The 17,738-nt window shown below is 46.7% G+C and overlaps 1 protein-coding gene across 9 annotated transcripts in view; it reads left to right on the plus strand.

Moving 5' to 3' along the window:
• Positions 1–17,738, plus strand: part of MVB12B (multivesicular body subunit 12B) — a 192,688-nt gene that overhangs the window by 6,685 nt on the left and 168,265 nt on the right. For 2 of the 9 annotated variants that reach the window (XM_019636337.1, XM_019636328.1), the window contains exons 1-2: positions 6,287–6,491; positions 6,879–7,001. In XM_019636337.1, coding sequence (XP_019491882.1) covers positions 6,375–6,491; positions 6,879–7,001 — 240 coding nt within the window. In that variant the 5' untranslated portion in view covers positions 6,287–6,374. Of the gene's footprint in view, positions 1–1,249; positions 1,527–6,277; positions 6,492–6,878; positions 7,002–17,738 lie in introns of those variants that run through there. The other 7 variants (XM_019636394.1, XM_019636354.1, XM_019636345.1 and 4 more) reach the window with 6 other exon arrangements.

Here is a 17,738-nt window from a genome sequence, read left to right on the forward strand (position 1 = left end):
CAATGATGGTGCCAACTTGGGCCAGTGAAGCGACGTCCTCCACAACTAGACTGAAGAACAAAAGGACAGCAACTTGTCTGTTCCCCTCCCCCAATTCTCCAGCGCTGTTCCCATCCCCCCAATTTCCCAATAAAAATCTTTAAAAAAAAAAGAATCTCTATTTTAACAAACTCTCCAGGTGACTCTTAGGCATGCTAGAATTTGAGAGCTCCTGCCCCAGAGTGTCAGATTTCCCATCTTCATCGTGCACACCACCCCTCAGTGCACAAAGTTTCTCCATAAATGTCTGTGGGCCAACTGTTATGTGCCTGGTCCTCTTAGGTACTGGAGATGTGGGGGACGCTTTAGGGGGAGGATGGCAAGATCAGGTGAGTGCGAGGTATTAATGGGACATGCAGGTGATGACAGCCTGCAGGACACTAGATACACACGCTGAGTCTCGGAGAGAGCTCTGAGTTGTGGAGGTATTTTGGAAGTCGTCAGCATACAGATAGAATGATTAGATGCCCGAAAGTATGAAAAGAAACTCTCAAGACCCGTGTGAAAGTGAGGGTGCTGTGGGGGCGTGCCTTCTGACCTGAAGCCATGCGTTCTGATGAATCTGGCCTGGGGAGCCCTTTTGCCTGGCGTTGAGATGACATATGGGCTTTTTTTTTTTCTCTCTGCAGACTGTGGCCATCAGGGCAAGGGTGTGACTCATTTTTTGTCCCCGGACAACAAGAGAGCATTGCTCTTGGAGCCTCTTGGGATGGTTTCATTTGTAGGGTGTCTGCCTTCTTTTGGGGTACTCCTTCCTCCTCCTCTCTAGGGGACAGTACGGGACCAAGAGCTGATGGGAGTGGGCAGAGATGACCCTCATTTGCAGTAATCGTGGGCAAGTTGGTGTACTGGAGACCGCCACTCCGCGTACCAGCACCAGGACCCCGGGCTTTGCAGAGTCAGGCTGCAAGGGGCGGGCCTTCGGCTGCTGCAGTGCCAGAGAACTTGATCCTGGGTTTGTTTTTGGAGAGTGAATTCCGGGATCTAGAACTGCACTGTTCAAGCTCTTGCAACCTGAACCCCAGGCCTGCCTCCCATGGTTTATGGGCAGTCTGTTTGGTAATCAAATGGTTAATAAAATCCAAGCATAGGTTGGAGGGAATGGATGCGTCTATACACCATTCTTCTATTAGAAGCAGCAGACCTTTTCTGGGGAAAAGGAAGTGCTTGCCATTGTTAGCTCCCGAGCTGGAAAATGCTTTGTGATTAGGACAGCTTAGAAAAATATTTGCTTTAGTTTCCTAATACTTTAGCTGTCTGTGGCCTCTTGCCACTTGACCATCCTCAAAACTTTGTCAGAGTGATTTGGCTTCTGACTGGTCACTAGGTCCAGACCAAAGTGCAGGAGGTGCCAGGATGCTGTCCTGAGGTTCCACAGTGGACTCCTCTCAGCCTGTGCTCTGTCTCCCAAGTGGCCCTGAGAGCCAGCTGACCATTCGCCTGGGTGCTGCATGGACCCTGGCCTCAGCTCGCGGTCCCCTGAGGAGGTAGGTCTCTGCATTGTGGCTGCATGGAGGTGGCCTGGTTTGTATGTCTCTGTGTGTTGTGGTGTGCATTGGGGAATCCCAGCCAGGGGCTCCCTCTCATGGGGACGGGACAGTGTCTTTCTGTCCCCGCTTAAGATTTGTCAGCAGACAGTTGCCAGCAATCATGGGGCAGCAGAGGGGTGCATCGATTCCTACAGACCACCCCTGCCACAGGGAAACAGGCAAAGCCAGTGTTCATAGCAGCAGCTTTTACTGGGGGACAGCTGTTCTTAGTCGAGACCCTGCTCTTAGGCCGTTTCCCACGGTGAGCGAAATATTTATCCACTGCTCTTCCCCAGCTGGTAGCTGTGGGACACTTTATGTCTTTTGTGACCTTGACTTTGGATTTCAAACAAGCGGATCCACTATTTCGCCCTTCTGTAGGGACTTAATTAACCCACTGGTTTTGTCATTTCAATTACAGTAGCCCAATTTAACCTGCCCTCCCCTCCCCCACACCCCCAATACTTTGAAATTACTCTCCTTGAAAGTTGTATGCAAGGCACGCCTTCAGCCCTGGTGGGCAGTGCTGGCGCTGCTCCTGAGCCAGCAGGGAGGCCCAGTTACGGTTCCTGCTGCACCTCCTTTGAAGGCAGCGCCCCTTGCCCCCTGTGGTTATTGCCCCCTCAAAGCACTTTAAACTCCTCAGCCTGCACCCCACCCTGCTGCTGGAAGGGCCTCGGTGGAGAGAGGTCTGAGCTCTGTTAGTTGAGTTTTGATTTCAGTACAGGAGTTGATAAAACGAGATAAACCCCAGGCTCACAGGGCGGGGGAAATTAAACAGAGATGATATCAAAGTTCCCCTGAGTTTTCAACTGTGATACAGTAGCTTAGTTTTCTCCCAGGCTGGGGCCGGCGCGCCTTTGATTCTGAAACAATGTTCAGCATCAGTTAAACCCAGCACTGCTGACTTTCAGGGATTAAGCACACTGTTGTAGTCATTCTTTGATCAGCTACAAGGGAGCAGTGTGCTGTCTGTATGAAGGGGCTTTATAGTTAAAGTTCATTTCTCTGTGAACCCGGGATGACAGCACTGGCGAGGTGCTGCAGTGCTGGAGCTGGGGCCTCCCCCAGGCACTGTTTGCAGCATTGCAGGCAGAAGCAGGAAGCGGGGGTTTCTCCCACCCAGCGTTCTTGCATAGTGTTCATCCAACATGGCATGAAAAAAATCCTGGCTTGGAAAACACACCACACCCTAACTGACCCCATCTAGTCCTAGTAAATACATGGAGAATGTGTGCGTGCACGCGCGCGCACACACACACACGCGCACACACACACACACACACACACACACACACACTCTCACACCTTGTGGAGAAATCCTCCTGGGGCAGGCAGCCCAGGAACAGCTGCCCAGAGCCAGGCTGCAGCCCCCAGCCTGCAAATGACCTAGCAGAGCCTGCAAATGACCTACCTTCACATTGGGGGGTAGAGATTGGGATGGGGATTGAGATCAGATGACCTGCTATGTGAAATTAGGGGGACTAGCTCAAGGTCAGTGTTGCTACTGCACTCTCCCCATGCCCAAGAGATGTGACCCCCAGGTGCTGCCACCACCTTCATTCTTTACCTGGCACTTACTGCGAGCCCACTCGGTTTCAGGTTGGCTCAGTCCTGTAGTTCTGAGTAATCTCAACCTCTGTCATTTTACCATTTGAAATACTGGGTCAACTTTTGGCTTTCACTCTAGAGACCCTCCTTGCAGCCACAGCTGGGAAGGTGGAAGTTTCCCAAATCGCTCCCCCCTCCTCCGAGTTGGCCCTGCGACTTGCAGTTGGTAATGGAGCCCCTGTGTGCTGTCGATCGCGCTCACACCGAGCCATACATCAACCTATTCCCTCCTGTGCAGTGCTCAGATCTCCCTCATTAGGCCTAAATTTACCTCGGTCCTACACAAACATGGCCTTAGCTCATTTTTATTGTTGTAAATTATTTATGAGGGAAATGTTGAATCTTGAAATGGAGGTGTGAGGAAAATTAATCCCATGTTACTTTTATCTTTCTATACTTTTCTCCTCCTCGTTTACTCATTGGGCTGTGGCTAGAGAAAGAAGAGCTTTGGCATTTGAAATATAATTAGTGTTGAAACTGCTCTTTCAATCTAATAGCGGATGGATGTTGCGTTGGCCTCCCCCTGAACAGTGTCATGGAAAGCAGACTGGGGGGTGGGGACTGGAAAGAGGGTCAGAGGTCCCTTTCTGCTCCGCCATCTGCCAGCTGCATGGTATCTGGGAACTCGGGGCCTCAGTTTTCCCTCCTCTAAAACAGGGATAATGTGACCAGCCACCTTCCAGGTTTCATAGGAGCGTTGATCAAGGATCCTGAGAAAGCTTTTTGATAATTGCAAAGCTCTCTGCAAATGCAGCGGAGGTGTGTTAGTGTGTTTTGTGTGCACTTAGGATTTTCACATAGAGGTGAGTGCTGGTGAGGAGCTGCTCGGGGGCTGGGGGTGGGGGGAACCAGGAGTCCTCGCAAGTAGGCCCTGGTGTTTTATGTTTTAGACCGGTATCACCTCTTGCCAGACAGGTTAATGCTGGTCCTAAACACCCTGCCCACCTCTGCTCGCTCCCCGGGCAGATCTGCTCCGCAGGCCAGCTTTAATGGCCTCTTCTCTCCTTCGCAGAGGCCTGGCCTGTGACCCTGGGCGGCTGAGTCCTCGGAGGTGGCATCCCTTCTGGCTCCAGGCTCCATACAGCCCGGGAAACGTGGCATGCTAGTTAATAAATGGCCTTTTGTTAGGAAGGTCAATTGAAGTGACGGTAGAGACGCTGTTAAAAGTAATTTGCAGTCAGAAAATATGTAATTCAGGGCAAGCTGCTTTGAGTGATTGCCTCTGCCATGGATATCTTGGGCGTTTCTCATTAAAAGCTTCCTTTGCTGGTGGTGGTGCTGTTTCCACCACCGAGCTGGCCTCAGCCCCGCGTAGTAAGGAGTCATTTGTCTGTATTTCACAAAGGCTGCCTCGATCCCCAGGGTACGGCAACTGGGGGGAAAGGAAAGAAGAAGGCACGGAAGATGCTCCGTGCTAATGCTCTGCTCGGAGCATCCTCCCATCCTGCAGGCTGGGCTGTAACCAGCACTTACGGGCACAGGCCCCGGGCTCCTTTGTCTGCCTCAGCTGGAGGCAGCCTGCAGCCATCTTGGAACCTGCTGCTGGGCTGCTTGTCTGGTGCATTGTGGGAGCAGCATCGTTGCTTTAAGAGCGAATTTACCCGACTGCACGTGATAGCGTGCTTCAGAGCAGAAGAGAGCCATTGTCATCAGTACCTCATGGAGGATATTGTAACCCAAGGACGTGAATCTATCAGCAAATAAAATATTTCTTCTTTATTCCCCTGCTTACCTCCCCCGCCCTCTCTCCTAGACAGTAGAGGCAGTACTACTATCTTAATAAAAAGAAAAAAAACTTACCTCGCATGTTCTTTATTAAATTCACAGCATGATATTTTAGCACTGGCAGAATTCGTACATTCTCTTAATGAGTTGTTAATTGCAAAGCATTTTGGTAACCAACAGCAGGTACCAATATTTTGCAAACGGCAGCAATGTTATTGTCATGTTACCAATAATACGGGATTTTCCAAGTGAAGATACTTTTTTGATCAGTGTTTGCTTTGGATTAGGCTGGTGCAGGTATTTAATTCGGAACCTTGTTGATTGGGGGTGTGCATGTGTATTCATTCAATAAATTATTTACTTAATGCCTACTGTGTGCGGGCAGCCCCAAGCCCTGTGCTTTATGCAGATCAACCTGCCTGGTAGATGAAATTCGAAAATAGAAAATGATACAGTGATGCTGCGTGCTATCCTATGGCCTGCCCTGGGCTTCTAGAAGCTTATTTTCAGTAGAGTTAAGTAAAGCATAACTTAGTTTGGCCTTTGCCATAAACATAGAGCTGAGCGGATGGGTCCTGCCAGGTGCTTCCTAGCCTTGATTGGAGACTTGACTCTATTGCATTGACAAGTCTGTTTCCGGAGCTTTCTGTGGGGGCCAGGGGACGCTGGTCACATGAGTGGCTTGCATAGGGCATTTTGGCTGTTTTTGTTTAGGAGACACAGTCATAGTTAATGGCCTCTGCCTGTTCTGATTCGAGGCGGAGAGCTAAGCTGCTTCCTCCTGCTTGCCTAGTGAGGCAGGGCGTTTGGTTTGCTTTAGAAGCAGTAACCAGCCTTGAGAGACCTGGCAGACCTACAGCCAGTGGAATTTAATTGCTGCAGAAGGAGGTGGAATTTAACTTGCTCTTTTTCACTGCTTGTCCTTTTAAAAGTACTAAAAGTCATTTACATAAGGTGTTCCCTTTTTTATTTGCTTTCTGGTGCACTCACTGCCACTCCAGCTGCCCAGACCCAGTGCTCTCTATATAATACTTGTCTCCTCTGGTCACATCAAGAGGCAGTCAGCAGCAGAATAATAATTCCATTTTCCCTCCCTTTCTCCTAAAGTGTCCAGCAAGAATTATAGTCATTGTTAATGTTTAGCTTTGAGTAAATGCCCACATGACCTGCGGGATTAAACCCAACAAAGGGACCTGCCAGTCCTCTTGGGAATGGCGCCTACCATGTTTCTGGTCAGGTACACTGCACTTGTGTACCCCAGAGCCCGCCAGTCTCATCTGCCTTTTGTTGAGTGCCTGCCGGGTGCCAGGGACCTTACCAGGCCATTTGTTTACATGACTCTTAGTTTTCACAACAGCTCTGCAACTGTCGATATCATGACTCCTTGCTTGCTCAGTCTCCCCAGCTAGTGAGTCGTGGACATGGACTTGAACGCCGTTCCTTTGCCTCCATGCCCAGAGACTTTCTTCCATGTGTTTGTTTGCAAAGCTCTGCCAACTGAGCAGTCCACCCTTGGTTGTGGTAGAGGCTGTGGGTTTGGAAGTCTGCACCTCCATAAGGAAAAAGTATCAGAGAGAGAAATGCAAGGTAGGGTTAGATTTAGCCGAGTCTGATTATCCTCAGAGAACCTACTGGTATCTATTCAGAAGTCAGGCAGCTGGGTGGGAGATTTGAGAATGGTTTGCTTTTGGGTTTGAGTCAAAATTACCTACTCAGAGCCGGGACAAGCCCTCAGTAACTATGTCAGCTCAGTGTTCAAAGCTAAGCTGAGACGAGCAGAGCCCAGCAATGTTTTGAATTCTTGATCTAAGGAAAGGGTCAGAGAAGGTCAGGGCTCCTTTAGCCAGTTCAGGTATACAGAGCTTAGCTCAGGACCTTCACCTCAAGAGCCTGGTTCTATATGCTTGGGACTTTGCATCGTTCACTTTCAATGTAGTTTGAATTTTGTGCTTTCTTTTCCCTTTTCGGAACCAGGACCAGTCCACCATGCCTGAAGTCAAAGACCTTTCGGAAGCCTTGCCAGAGACGTCAATGGATCCCATCACGGGAGTGGGGGTGGTGGCCTCTCGGAACCGAGCCCCGACGGGCTATGATGTAGTAAGTCAGGACACTACTTTGTACCCTTTGTCCACTGATTCAACAAATATTTGTCTCCTGTGTTCAAGACCCTCTGAACCTTGTGTGTAAGATGTGTCTCTTTCCTCTAGGAACTTAAGCAGGGAGGGAAAGCATCACCCATGGGAAGGTGTGGGGAGTGGCCTGGTTTGGGAGTCAAAAGACCTGAGCCCCTTCTGGGCTGTTTCCATGGCTGAGTCCCTTAACCTCTGTGATGCTCATTTTCATCTTCTCTAAAATTAAGGGGTTGGATTAGTTAATTTGCAGTCACTTCTAGTTGTGACATTTCATGAAAAGGATCCAACAGTCTGGCACACCTTTGGCGGTCGTCATAGATTGTCCTACAAGAATAAAGGCATCAGTGTATCGCCATATATTTGTACATCTCTTTATAGTTTACAAAGCGGTCTCCTACCCATGAACTCATCTAGCTCTCAACTATTGCCCTGGGAGGGCAAGGGGCCTTATCTCTACTTTGCTGACTAGGAGAGCCCAAGCTCCGAGAAGTGAAGCGACAGAGTCCCCACCTGGGGAGTGGTGAGCCAGGACCAGACCCTCTCCCAAGTCCAGGCTCTGACTGACCACACCAGCACAGCTTAGCAGAGAACTTGCCTTGCTTTTCAACAGTCATCTGTATGGTGTTCAGTAGTATTAACGGCTGGAATTGGTTACTTGGTTGTTTCAATAAATAAATTTTGATTTGGGTGGAACTTAAAAAATGCAGAGTAGTATTAGGAGGGTTTAATAAACAGTCACCATCGTCGGAGAGTCTAAAGAGGTCTTATTTGCACTTTCCTCATTTTGTTTATGACAGCGTTTCATTCTTGTGCATTGAAAGTCTCTACCAAGAATACATAAGAGTAAAAGAATGAATGTGAGTCTTGGTAACCAACACTGAAAAACCTGCCGTCGTGATGAGATTAGTGTCTGATGTCCCAGGGATGGGAGGGATGCGATGCCTTGTCCAGAAGGAGCCCGAAGGTGGGATTTCTCAACCTTGGCACTGTTGACATTTGGGGCCAGATAATCAGATAACTGTGTTGTGGGGCTGCTGTCCTGTGCATTGTAGGATGTTTAGCAGCATCCCTGGCCTCTATCCACTCAATGCCAGTAGCATACGCTCCCGCCCCCGCTCCACGAATTGTGACAACCAAAAATGTGTCCAAAAATTGCCACATAGCTTCAGAAGGAGGGGGCGGGCAAAACCAGCCCCCACTGAGAACAGCGCAGTATGTATTGGGTCAGCTAGTCTGGGTCCTGTGTGAGGAAGGAGAAGCCTGTTAAAATGGTCCACATCACTTTCCCAACTGTTTGAAAGCTCATAAACATTTTAAAAGCGAAAGAACGAGGGAATCTTTTTTGACAAAGATTTGAGCCTTACCTGCTGCCTGACTTCAAAGCACTGTTTGAATGTATAACTTGCCATAAAATAGAATCATTAGGCATGGCTTTGTGCCATAAAACTCTTGAGGAAGCTAATAAAACTTCCTGATTTGAGAAGCCAAAGTGTCTTTTGATGAATTAGATATGAAGCAGCACGCAGTGCATTGGGGCAGGGCTGGGTGCTCAGGGTCCCTGGGAGGACTGGCCACGGGGTTCCTCTCCTGGTTGGGCTCCCTTGGGGGGCTCACACCCAGGGCATGGGTCTCCCCGTCTTCTTGCTGTTCTCTTTTGTTGATCTGTGTCTTTCACATTCTGCTTGTACCTTCGGGGTCATCTTGAATGCCTGGCTCGTGGGCGGCAGCTGGCCGTGGATAGTCGGGTGTTTTGAAAGTCTCGGTAAGTGTGACAGGAGCAGCATCTATCCCTATCATTTTCTTCTAACATCTAGCTCAGGGCAGAAGAGCGCAGTGTCAAATGAGTCAAATTAATGAGCACATTTCATGATTATGCTGTGCTCTGTATTATGGTGAGAGGTGAGCAGGGCACGAGGCTCCGGGGGTCAGCCCGGCAATTACCCAGCCTCCGCGCCGACATGGAGGGCGGCTGGGCTCCCTCGGAAAGCTTTCTGGGAGAGAGCTGGAGTCATCTCGTCGTTCTGACCGCTGGACTCTTCTCAGAGAAGCATCTGGTTCCCCAGAGGTCTGACCCGAGTTCAAGGAGAATGGGGGACGGAGACCAGCTCCCCGTTCCCTTTCTCCAGGGTTTCACGTGAAGTCAACATCCAAACTGAAACATAAGGCGTTTTATGGTAGCCACCGGGCCGCAGACATGATTAGACGGGACTGCAGTGGCTGAGGAAGGCCTGTCACATGTGCATTGTGGCGAGGCCACTCTGTCACATCTGCTGTAGGAGTAATCCCTCCCTGGGCACAGCCACCGTAAGTACGGTGACCACGCTGACCCAGGGGAGCACAACCACTTTAAAATGAGCATCAGCCCTCTTGCTGTTTGAAGGAAAAGATGCCAAATGTTTGCTGATAAAAATTTAATTTTATAACTTCTCTCCAGGTCAGGGGACGCTTCTTAAACTAGAGGGCTGGGGGTTATTGGCTTAACTTCTCCATGTATTGTCTCGATTTCTGCAGTCCACTCTGAAATAGCCCCCCATTTCCATTCCACAGCCACACTCTCAGGTCTTGGAGTGAGCACTGGTGACCCTCCCTGCCATCAGGGTGCGTGGGTCTCGTGTGTCCCTGTGACGCCACAGCGCCTGGTATAATGATGCTTTGTTGTAGTTGCCTAGTGTTTGCCAACGGTCATACATGCTGTTTTGTCATATATGGATGGTCAGTTTCCAGTGAGTCATAGTGCCATGGAAACACTTCATGCTGAAACTCCTGTGCTCAGAATTAACCTTTGGTTTCCAAGTCACTCTGGGATAACGCAGTGTCTAAGGACATCAAGCTGGACATCACTGATGACCACTGCTGGGTGCATTTCCAGGGAAGTACAGCCTACCTTTCACCTAAATTATTTTGCCTTTCTAAACCAGTGTTTACAACTCAGAGACTAAAGCCACAACACTGTATTTATGAGATGACGCTTTCTTTCCAGAAAGGAAATTTCTTTCCTTGATAATACAGTTTTTAGTAATGTACTTTCACATGATAACATACTTTTTGGGGGCAAAAACAAAATAAAAAGTAATACAGAGAAAGAATAACCAAACATTCCAGAGTGTTTTAATTTATTTTTATTTTTTTTGGTAGAGGGCAGTGTCACTGGCCCTCATATGTGGGATCCGAACCGGGGCCCTCTGGCATCCCAAGCCAGCTCTTAACCATCGCACCACTCTGCCGGCCCTAATTTAAAAATTTTAATGTATCCAACCTATTCTTTGAGTGCCAGCTAGGAGCTGGGGATAGAGTAGTGAGTGAAATCATATACTAATCCGGCTGTCATGAAACCTGCACTCTAGAAGGGGAAAAAAGACAATTAAATGATCCCACAAATAAATGTAAAATAGAATTGTGGTAAGTGCTTCGAAGAGAAGTCCTAACAGGCTATTTTATCTTTCAGATCTTTGCAGATCTATCCGTTTCTCTTGCTACACCCCGGGTTATGACAACACGAACCCCCTGCTCCAGCTTACTGGTAGACACCGCCCCTCCCGTGCCCTGAGACCTGCCAGTGTCTCTATTCTTACCGGCCCAGCCTCTGCCTTACCTTTGGCTGCTGTCATTCTTCCTACCCCAGAATGGTGTTTAGAGCTGCCACCTGCGGAGTCCCGGCCAAACTGAGGCTGCGCCCCAGGAAGACTAGGAGATCTTTTCGCTTCTCCCTCACTCCATTTTAAGGCCTCCTCCATTCCCTCCCTGAGAAACCTCATCCTACACATGGGAGCCTTTCTGGCACAGTGACCCAGAAGTGACGGATTATTCCCCGGTTCAGTGACTGTTCCCAGACGGCCAGGTGGGGGGTGCTCCCGCCTTTGTGGGCCTCAGTCCTCTGGAGGGCCCCATGGCCCGAATTCCTGCTGCGGTGGGTCTCGGGTAGGACCTGGGAATGTGCATTCTAGCCAGTTCCCAAGTGATGCTGATGTTGCTGGTCCAGGGCCCACATGCCGAGAACCACTGTCTAAGTGAAGTCATTCTGAAGTAGCCTCTGCGTGGAGCTGCCTCAGGGCTGCCTCAGGAAGGGCTGTGCTGGCCTTTCCTGTTATTTTTCAGCCTCTCTTGATTTAGGTTTCAGAATGTCTCTGGGGATGTGTGTGTATGTTTGTGAGGTTTTTTTTTTTTTAGAAACATATTTTTAAAATGGGGTGATAGTATTCATACTCTTGTAATTTTTAAAATAATAATATATTGTGGGTACAGGTCTATATCAATCCATATAGATATATGTCATCCTTTTAATAATGCTTATTTTATTATCTGGCTGTACCAAAATTTGGCTAATAATCCCATATTGAAGGACATTTAGTTTGTTTCCATTTTTTGTTTTTAATAGGATTTTTAAAATCCTTGTGTATGTGTCCGTATCTTGGCATGGTTAGCGCCATAGAGTAATTTTATAGGTTAGAATTACTGGGTCACGGTATTCACATTTTAAATTTGATAAATATTGCCGATTGCCTTCCAAAAAGGTTGTGATATTTTGTCAGTTTCCATTCCCACTCAAGTGAGTGCGAGTAAAATACATTTTGGGGGGCAGGGAGTCCCTCTAGGCTTTGCACCCAACTTCGTGACACTCTGGTACTTCTCACAGCCAGGCATAACTCTAAGGGCAAGGGCCTGAGTGATGATATGCACACTTCTTTCAGTGGTGGCCGTGAACCTTCTCCCCGAGAAGCTCCTCATGTGTGATAACCAGATACAGGACAAAAGTCCATATTCTTTCATTTGGCACACACCTGACTTCAGTGTATCTCCCTGTCTTATTTCTGTTCACTTCTTCTCTGGCTACACTGAACCTCTCATTTTCTCATTTTCAGAGTAAGGATGAACTTTGTACCACCAAACTGTTGAGCCTACTTTTACCATATTTCCAAGATTCTTATGCCCGTCCTGTTTTGGTAAAATTTTACTCGTCCTTCCAAACCCAGTTTGAATAGCTCCTTAGTGAAACTTGCCCTGACATTACTCATTCACTTATTTATTCATGCATTGATTTCACAAATAAGTACTGACTACCTACTATTGTGCAAGGCACTGGGAACCCCAGAATTCTAGAAGGTTGGGCCCCATAAGGTGAGAGATGAGGATGGGCCGATGGGTGAGGCCAGGTCACAACAGAGTGTTATAAGCCGCATGAAGAAGTTTGGCAATTATTCTGAAGGTGGTGGACATCATTAAAGGACTTGAAGGAGAAGAGGTTCTCGGATTTGTGTTTTTAAAAGTTTACTTGTGTGCAGCAAGGAAAATAATTGGACAGTATAGATACTGAAGCCAGTGGATAACTTTGGAGGCTCTGTTAAGTGTAGGGTGAGAGGGTGGTAGCCTGACCCATTAGCAGTGGAAACGGAAAGAAATGGATGGATCTGAAGGGTATGGGACATGGGGACCCAAAAACCTACTCTTTCTCAGAAGAAATAGATTGAATGTTGGGAGATGGATTCAGAGGTGAGGAAAGGGAAGGACCAGAGTGACACCAGAGTGTCATACTAGGCAGCTGGGGGGCGGGTGTTGATGCTGGCTGTTGAGATAGGAACACAGACAACTAGGTAGGTTGGGTTGGGAAGTGGACAGTTGGTTCAGTTTTGGACATGCTGAGATTGAGGTTCTTGTGTGACATCTAGGTGGAGATGTCAAGCCTCTCTAGGTCAGAAGGTCTGGACAGAGGTCTGGGTGTCCTCAAAACAGAGACCATGGCATAACTGAAATGGTCCAGCGAGAAGGCATAGAATCAGGACAGATGAGATGTCATGTTGGACTCCACGTCAGAGTCCCCTGGAGTATCACTGATTAGGGGTGGGCGTGAACGAGGCACTCAACACCAGGGCTGAGCATCTGGAGAGGTAGGTGGAAAATTATTAAGAAACTGAAGGAAAAAGAGTATTTCTAGAAGAAGGGGAGGTCAGTAAAGCTCAAAGTTGCCTAGAGAGTAAGTGAAATGAGACTGAAAAGTTCCCATTGGGTTTAATAACAGGAAGGTTTGTGAACTTGGTGGCAGGCTCGGAAGCAAGATTGGAATGGACTTGAAGAGCCCAGCTGAAGTGGGAGGTGACAGTTTTAAAGAAAGGAGGGTAGAGAGAAGGTGGTACCTAGATGATGACATGGGGTCACCAGGCTTTTTTTCTTTGTTTAAAGTTGGAAAGTGTTGCGTGTGCTCAGGAGCTGGTGGGGAGGAACCAGCAGTGAGGGAGGGCTGACAGTATAGGAGAAAGGGACTGTGATGACGCAAGGCCCACGAGGGGGCAGAGGACTCACATCCAGAGCCTGGTCAGAGAGAAGCCAGGAGGTCGTGTTTGTGTGGCTCTGGTTCCTTCCTGTCACTGCGTGCTGGGGAGCCAGCCTTCGTCGTGTCCTCTGCCCACCAAACGGGCCTCCACGGGCAGCTCAGGGACCAGTCGTCCCATAAACCTCACCTTCCCATTGCTTTCTTCCTGCTCTCCCTCTTTCCCCGTCTCCCCCTCGCTCAACACTCCTGTTGATTTCTGAAACTAATTAGACAACAAACCAGTTTCATAAAAGCTGTTGCATCTGTGTAATTTATATATGCCCTAAATATGTTTGGGATTTTTCTGAATAATTGGAAGTTTCAAATGCTTGAACTGTCAAATGTGAGGGGCTTTGGGAGTACTAGGAGAGATCGGCTCTCCTCTGGACCAGTAGGCTAACTTTAAAATCCTAAACCTGCAAGTGAGGTCCTATTTTTCACTCATCCAACTGGTAAAAAAAAAAAAAAAAAAAATCTTCTAAATGCTGATGCAGAGTCAAGCAAGTTGGTATTTATACAGTGCTCAAGAAATTTTTTTTTAATCACATGAAAAAGCTTGTGAAGATTATCTTATTAGAAGCATCTGGTCAATAACAAGTGAAAAATGTGGAACATAATCATATGTCCAGTCTAATCACAGCTGTCACCTGCATCTCCAGAAAGCTAAAGTGTCGGGGAGGGGAGGCCCTGGAACCGGGCAGGAAGACCACCCTTCTTCCTTGTGGCCAGAGGACAGTGACGCCCAGAGTCCCCAGGAGCTGCCCTTCTGCAGCTTGGCCTCCGTGACGCAAGCGCAGAAGCAAGGGCAGCAGCTGCTCCCTGCTGCCCCAGGCTCCCTCCCTACAAAGCTCCACCGTCCAGGGCCTGCTCCCAATTCAGAAATAACCAGACTTAAGTCCCACCTCACACATTTGTTTATTGTCAGAACCAGAGCTTGTTTTGATAAAAGGCACCAGGTGTTCCTCCCTTTTGTTTTGTTAGAAAATATTTACTGAGAACATGGAAAGTGGTTTTATGACCAGCTCGGGAGACCCTTGTCTCCTGTGGCCTGGATGAGCAAACTTGGGGTAATTCTTGCATCTTCGCTGCCCATCCCCCCCCCCCCCCCCTGCAAGGCCCTGGCCTCAGAGAAGATGCACATGGACTGTCATGCTTAGCCCGGTGCCCGGCAATTCTCTCTCCTACCAACTAGGAATTTGGGTTTTGACCCAAAGACTGGAATAAATGACTTTTTCCATAGTTGGTTCATTTGGAAAGTGGAGAAGACGGTGGGTTGAACAACACAGTGTTCTGGTATGTCCTTCTGATCACCAAAGCTTCCTGTTCACTATTTAGAAAGGCTTCTAACAATGAAACCTCAATTAGTTGGATTAATGGAAACGATGAGGACTTGCTTTAATTTTTCTTTCATTTTTTTCTGTTAAGTCTTTTATTTTGAAATAGTTGTAGATTCACATGCAGGTCTAAGAGCTCTTGTTTTCGCTGTTACCCACTGTCCCCCAGTGTGACACTTTGCAGACTCTAGTACAACATTATAACCAGACATGGTCAAGACACAGAACATTTCTGTTTTTAAATATACTTGGGATTTTATTTTTATTCAGGTATGGTGAGGCCAACAGACCAGGAGACAACTGCCATTGAGAAGATAGTTTGTTCTCACGGTTCCCAAGAGGAGGAGGCACGCCACTCCACGCAGGGCCACCCGGGAAGGCACCAGGGTGGGTCAGGAGGGACAGGGAGCCGGGGGGAAAGCACTGGTAAGAGCCTTTACTGCGGTTTCTACGAGAAAGGCCAGACCAGGCAGGGTAAACAGACCTAGGACTGTCTAGTCTAAATAATTGCTGCAGACTGGGGCTTATAGGTGTTGTCAGATACCTGAACCTGGGGGTGTTTTCAGGCAGTGGAACAGTGTCCCAGACTGAAGGTGCTGATAAAAGGAGGTGGATGGAGATAGGGACTCAGGATTAGTTGGTTTGCATGTCAAAAATGTTCATAAGCAAGTTGTTTACCATCTCTGGGAATTAGCTAACCTTTTTAACCACTGACAACCACTAATTTGTTTTCCATTTCTCTAATTTTGTCATTTCAGAAATGTTATAAAACTGGAATCATACATTTCTTTTTCGGGATTGGCCTTTGTTTTTTTCAAACTAATTTCAGCATAATTCTCTGGAGATTCACCTGGAAAATCTATTGCGTGTATCAATAGTTTGTTCCTTTTTATTGGCGAATAGTGTTCATTGATAAGCCTGTGCCATGATTTGTTTAACCATTTACCCACTGAAGGACATCTTGGTTGTTTCATTTGGGCTATTATGAATAAAGCTGCTATAAATACTCAGGAACAGGTTTTTATGTTAATACAAGTTTTCATTTCTCTGGGTAAATATCTGCAAGTGCAGTTGCTGGTCTTATAGTAGTTGCATATTTAGTTTTTTATGAAAATACCAAACTGGTTTCCTGTGTGGCTGCAACCTTTTACATTTCCACCAGTAATACATGAATGATTCAGTTTCTCCACATCCTTTCCAGCATTTGTTGTTGGCAGTATTTTTTGTTTTAGCCGTTCTGACAGGTGTGTAGTGATAACTCACTTGGTCTTAATTTGTAACCCTCGTGGCTAATGATGTTGGACATCTTTCATGTGCTTATTTGCCATCTCTGTATCTTCAATAAAATGTCACTCATTTTCTAGTTGAATTGTTTGTTTTTTTTACTGTTGAATTTAAAGAGTTTTTTTCGTATTCTAGGTATGAGTCTTTTGTTGGTTATGTGGCTTGCAAATATTTCTTTCCAGTCTGAACTTGTCTTTTTTATCTTAACAAGGTCTTTTACATAGCAAAAGTTTAAAATTTTGATGAAGTCCAATTTATCAATTTTTCCATTTATTAATCATGTTTTTGGTATCAAATCTAAGAACTCTTAGCCTAGTCCTAGATCCTGAAGATTTTCTCCTAATTTTTTGGTACATGTTTTACAGTTTTACATTTCACATTTATGTCTGTAGTATATTTTGATTTAATTTTTATATAGGGTATGGATTAGGTCAGTGTAATTTTTTTCTCCCCTATGGATGAACAACTATTCCAGTACTGTTTGTTGAAAAGGCAACCTTTCCTTTTGTATTGCTTTGAACCACTATAAAAAAATCAATTGGGCATATTGGGGTAGCTCTCTATTCAGTTCCTTTCTGTGTGTCTAGCCCTCTGCCAATACTGCACAGTACTGGCTACTGTAGCTATAAGTCTTGAAATTGGATAGAATGATACCTCCCACTTTATTCTTCTTTATAAAAATTGTTTTAGCTATTCAAGTTCCTTTGTGTTTCTATGTAGGTTTTAGAATAATCTTGTCTACATCTATAAAAAAAATTGCTGGAATTTAGATGGGAATTAATATTCAAAGGCATTTTTAGTCTCAGTTCCGATGTGAGGATGGTTCCCCACACCAACAATAAGCAATTCTCAGACACCAGCTCCAGGTGTCGTACAGTTCAACAACCCTGACCCTGTCTGCCTGGAGATGGCATCAGATTCCACATGTTAAGGGCTCAGCCCTACAAGACTGCCCTGTCCCCACTTCAGATGCCAGTTGCAAGTCCAAGTTGTGTCACCTGTACTTCTAACTGACTGGCTATAGATCAGAGGTTCCAACGACCCCCTCCTTAGGTTCGATTAATTTGAGTGGCTCATAGAACTCAGAGAAACGTTTTATTTACTAGATCACCGGTTTATTATAAAAGAATATAACTCAGGAACGGCCAGATGGAAGAGACGCGTAGAGCAAGGGATGGCGGAAGGGCACAGAGCTGCCATGCCCTCTCTCCCAGCATGATACTCCCCAAACCTCCATGTGTTCACCACCCCAGAAGCTCTCTGAACCCCATCCTTTTGGGGTTTTTCGGAGACTTCATTACATGATTGATTAAACTATTAGCCATTGGTGATCAATTCAGACTCCGGTCCCTAGAAATCAAGGAAAGGGTTGGACTGAAAGTTCAGCTCTTTATTCATGGTTGGTTCCCCTGGCAACCAGCAGCCATCCTTGGGTGCTTTCCAAAAGTCACCTCATTAAATGAACCCAGTTGTGGAAAGGGGCTTGTTATGAATAACAAGACACCCATTTCATTTGTATAGCTCTAAAGTTATTTCAGGAGCTAAGGACAAAATACCAAATATTATGACAAAAGATGCTTCCATTGCTCTTATTACCCAGGAAATCCCAAGAGTTTGGGGGCTGTGAGCCATGGGTGAACTGAAGACCAAATATATGTTTCTTACTATAAATCACGAGATCAATTTGAGGAGAATTCACAACTTTACTACGTTGAGTCTTCTAATTCATGAGCACAGTATGTCTCTCCATTTATTTAGTACTTCTTTGATTCCTTTCACT

This window comes from Hipposideros armiger, unplaced genomic scaffold, assembly GCF_001890085.2.
Source record: "Hipposideros armiger isolate ML-2016 unplaced genomic scaffold, ASM189008v1 scaffold_3, whole genome shotgun sequence".
NCBI classification, from domain to species: domain Eukaryota; kingdom Metazoa; phylum Chordata; class Mammalia; order Chiroptera; family Hipposideridae; genus Hipposideros; species Hipposideros armiger.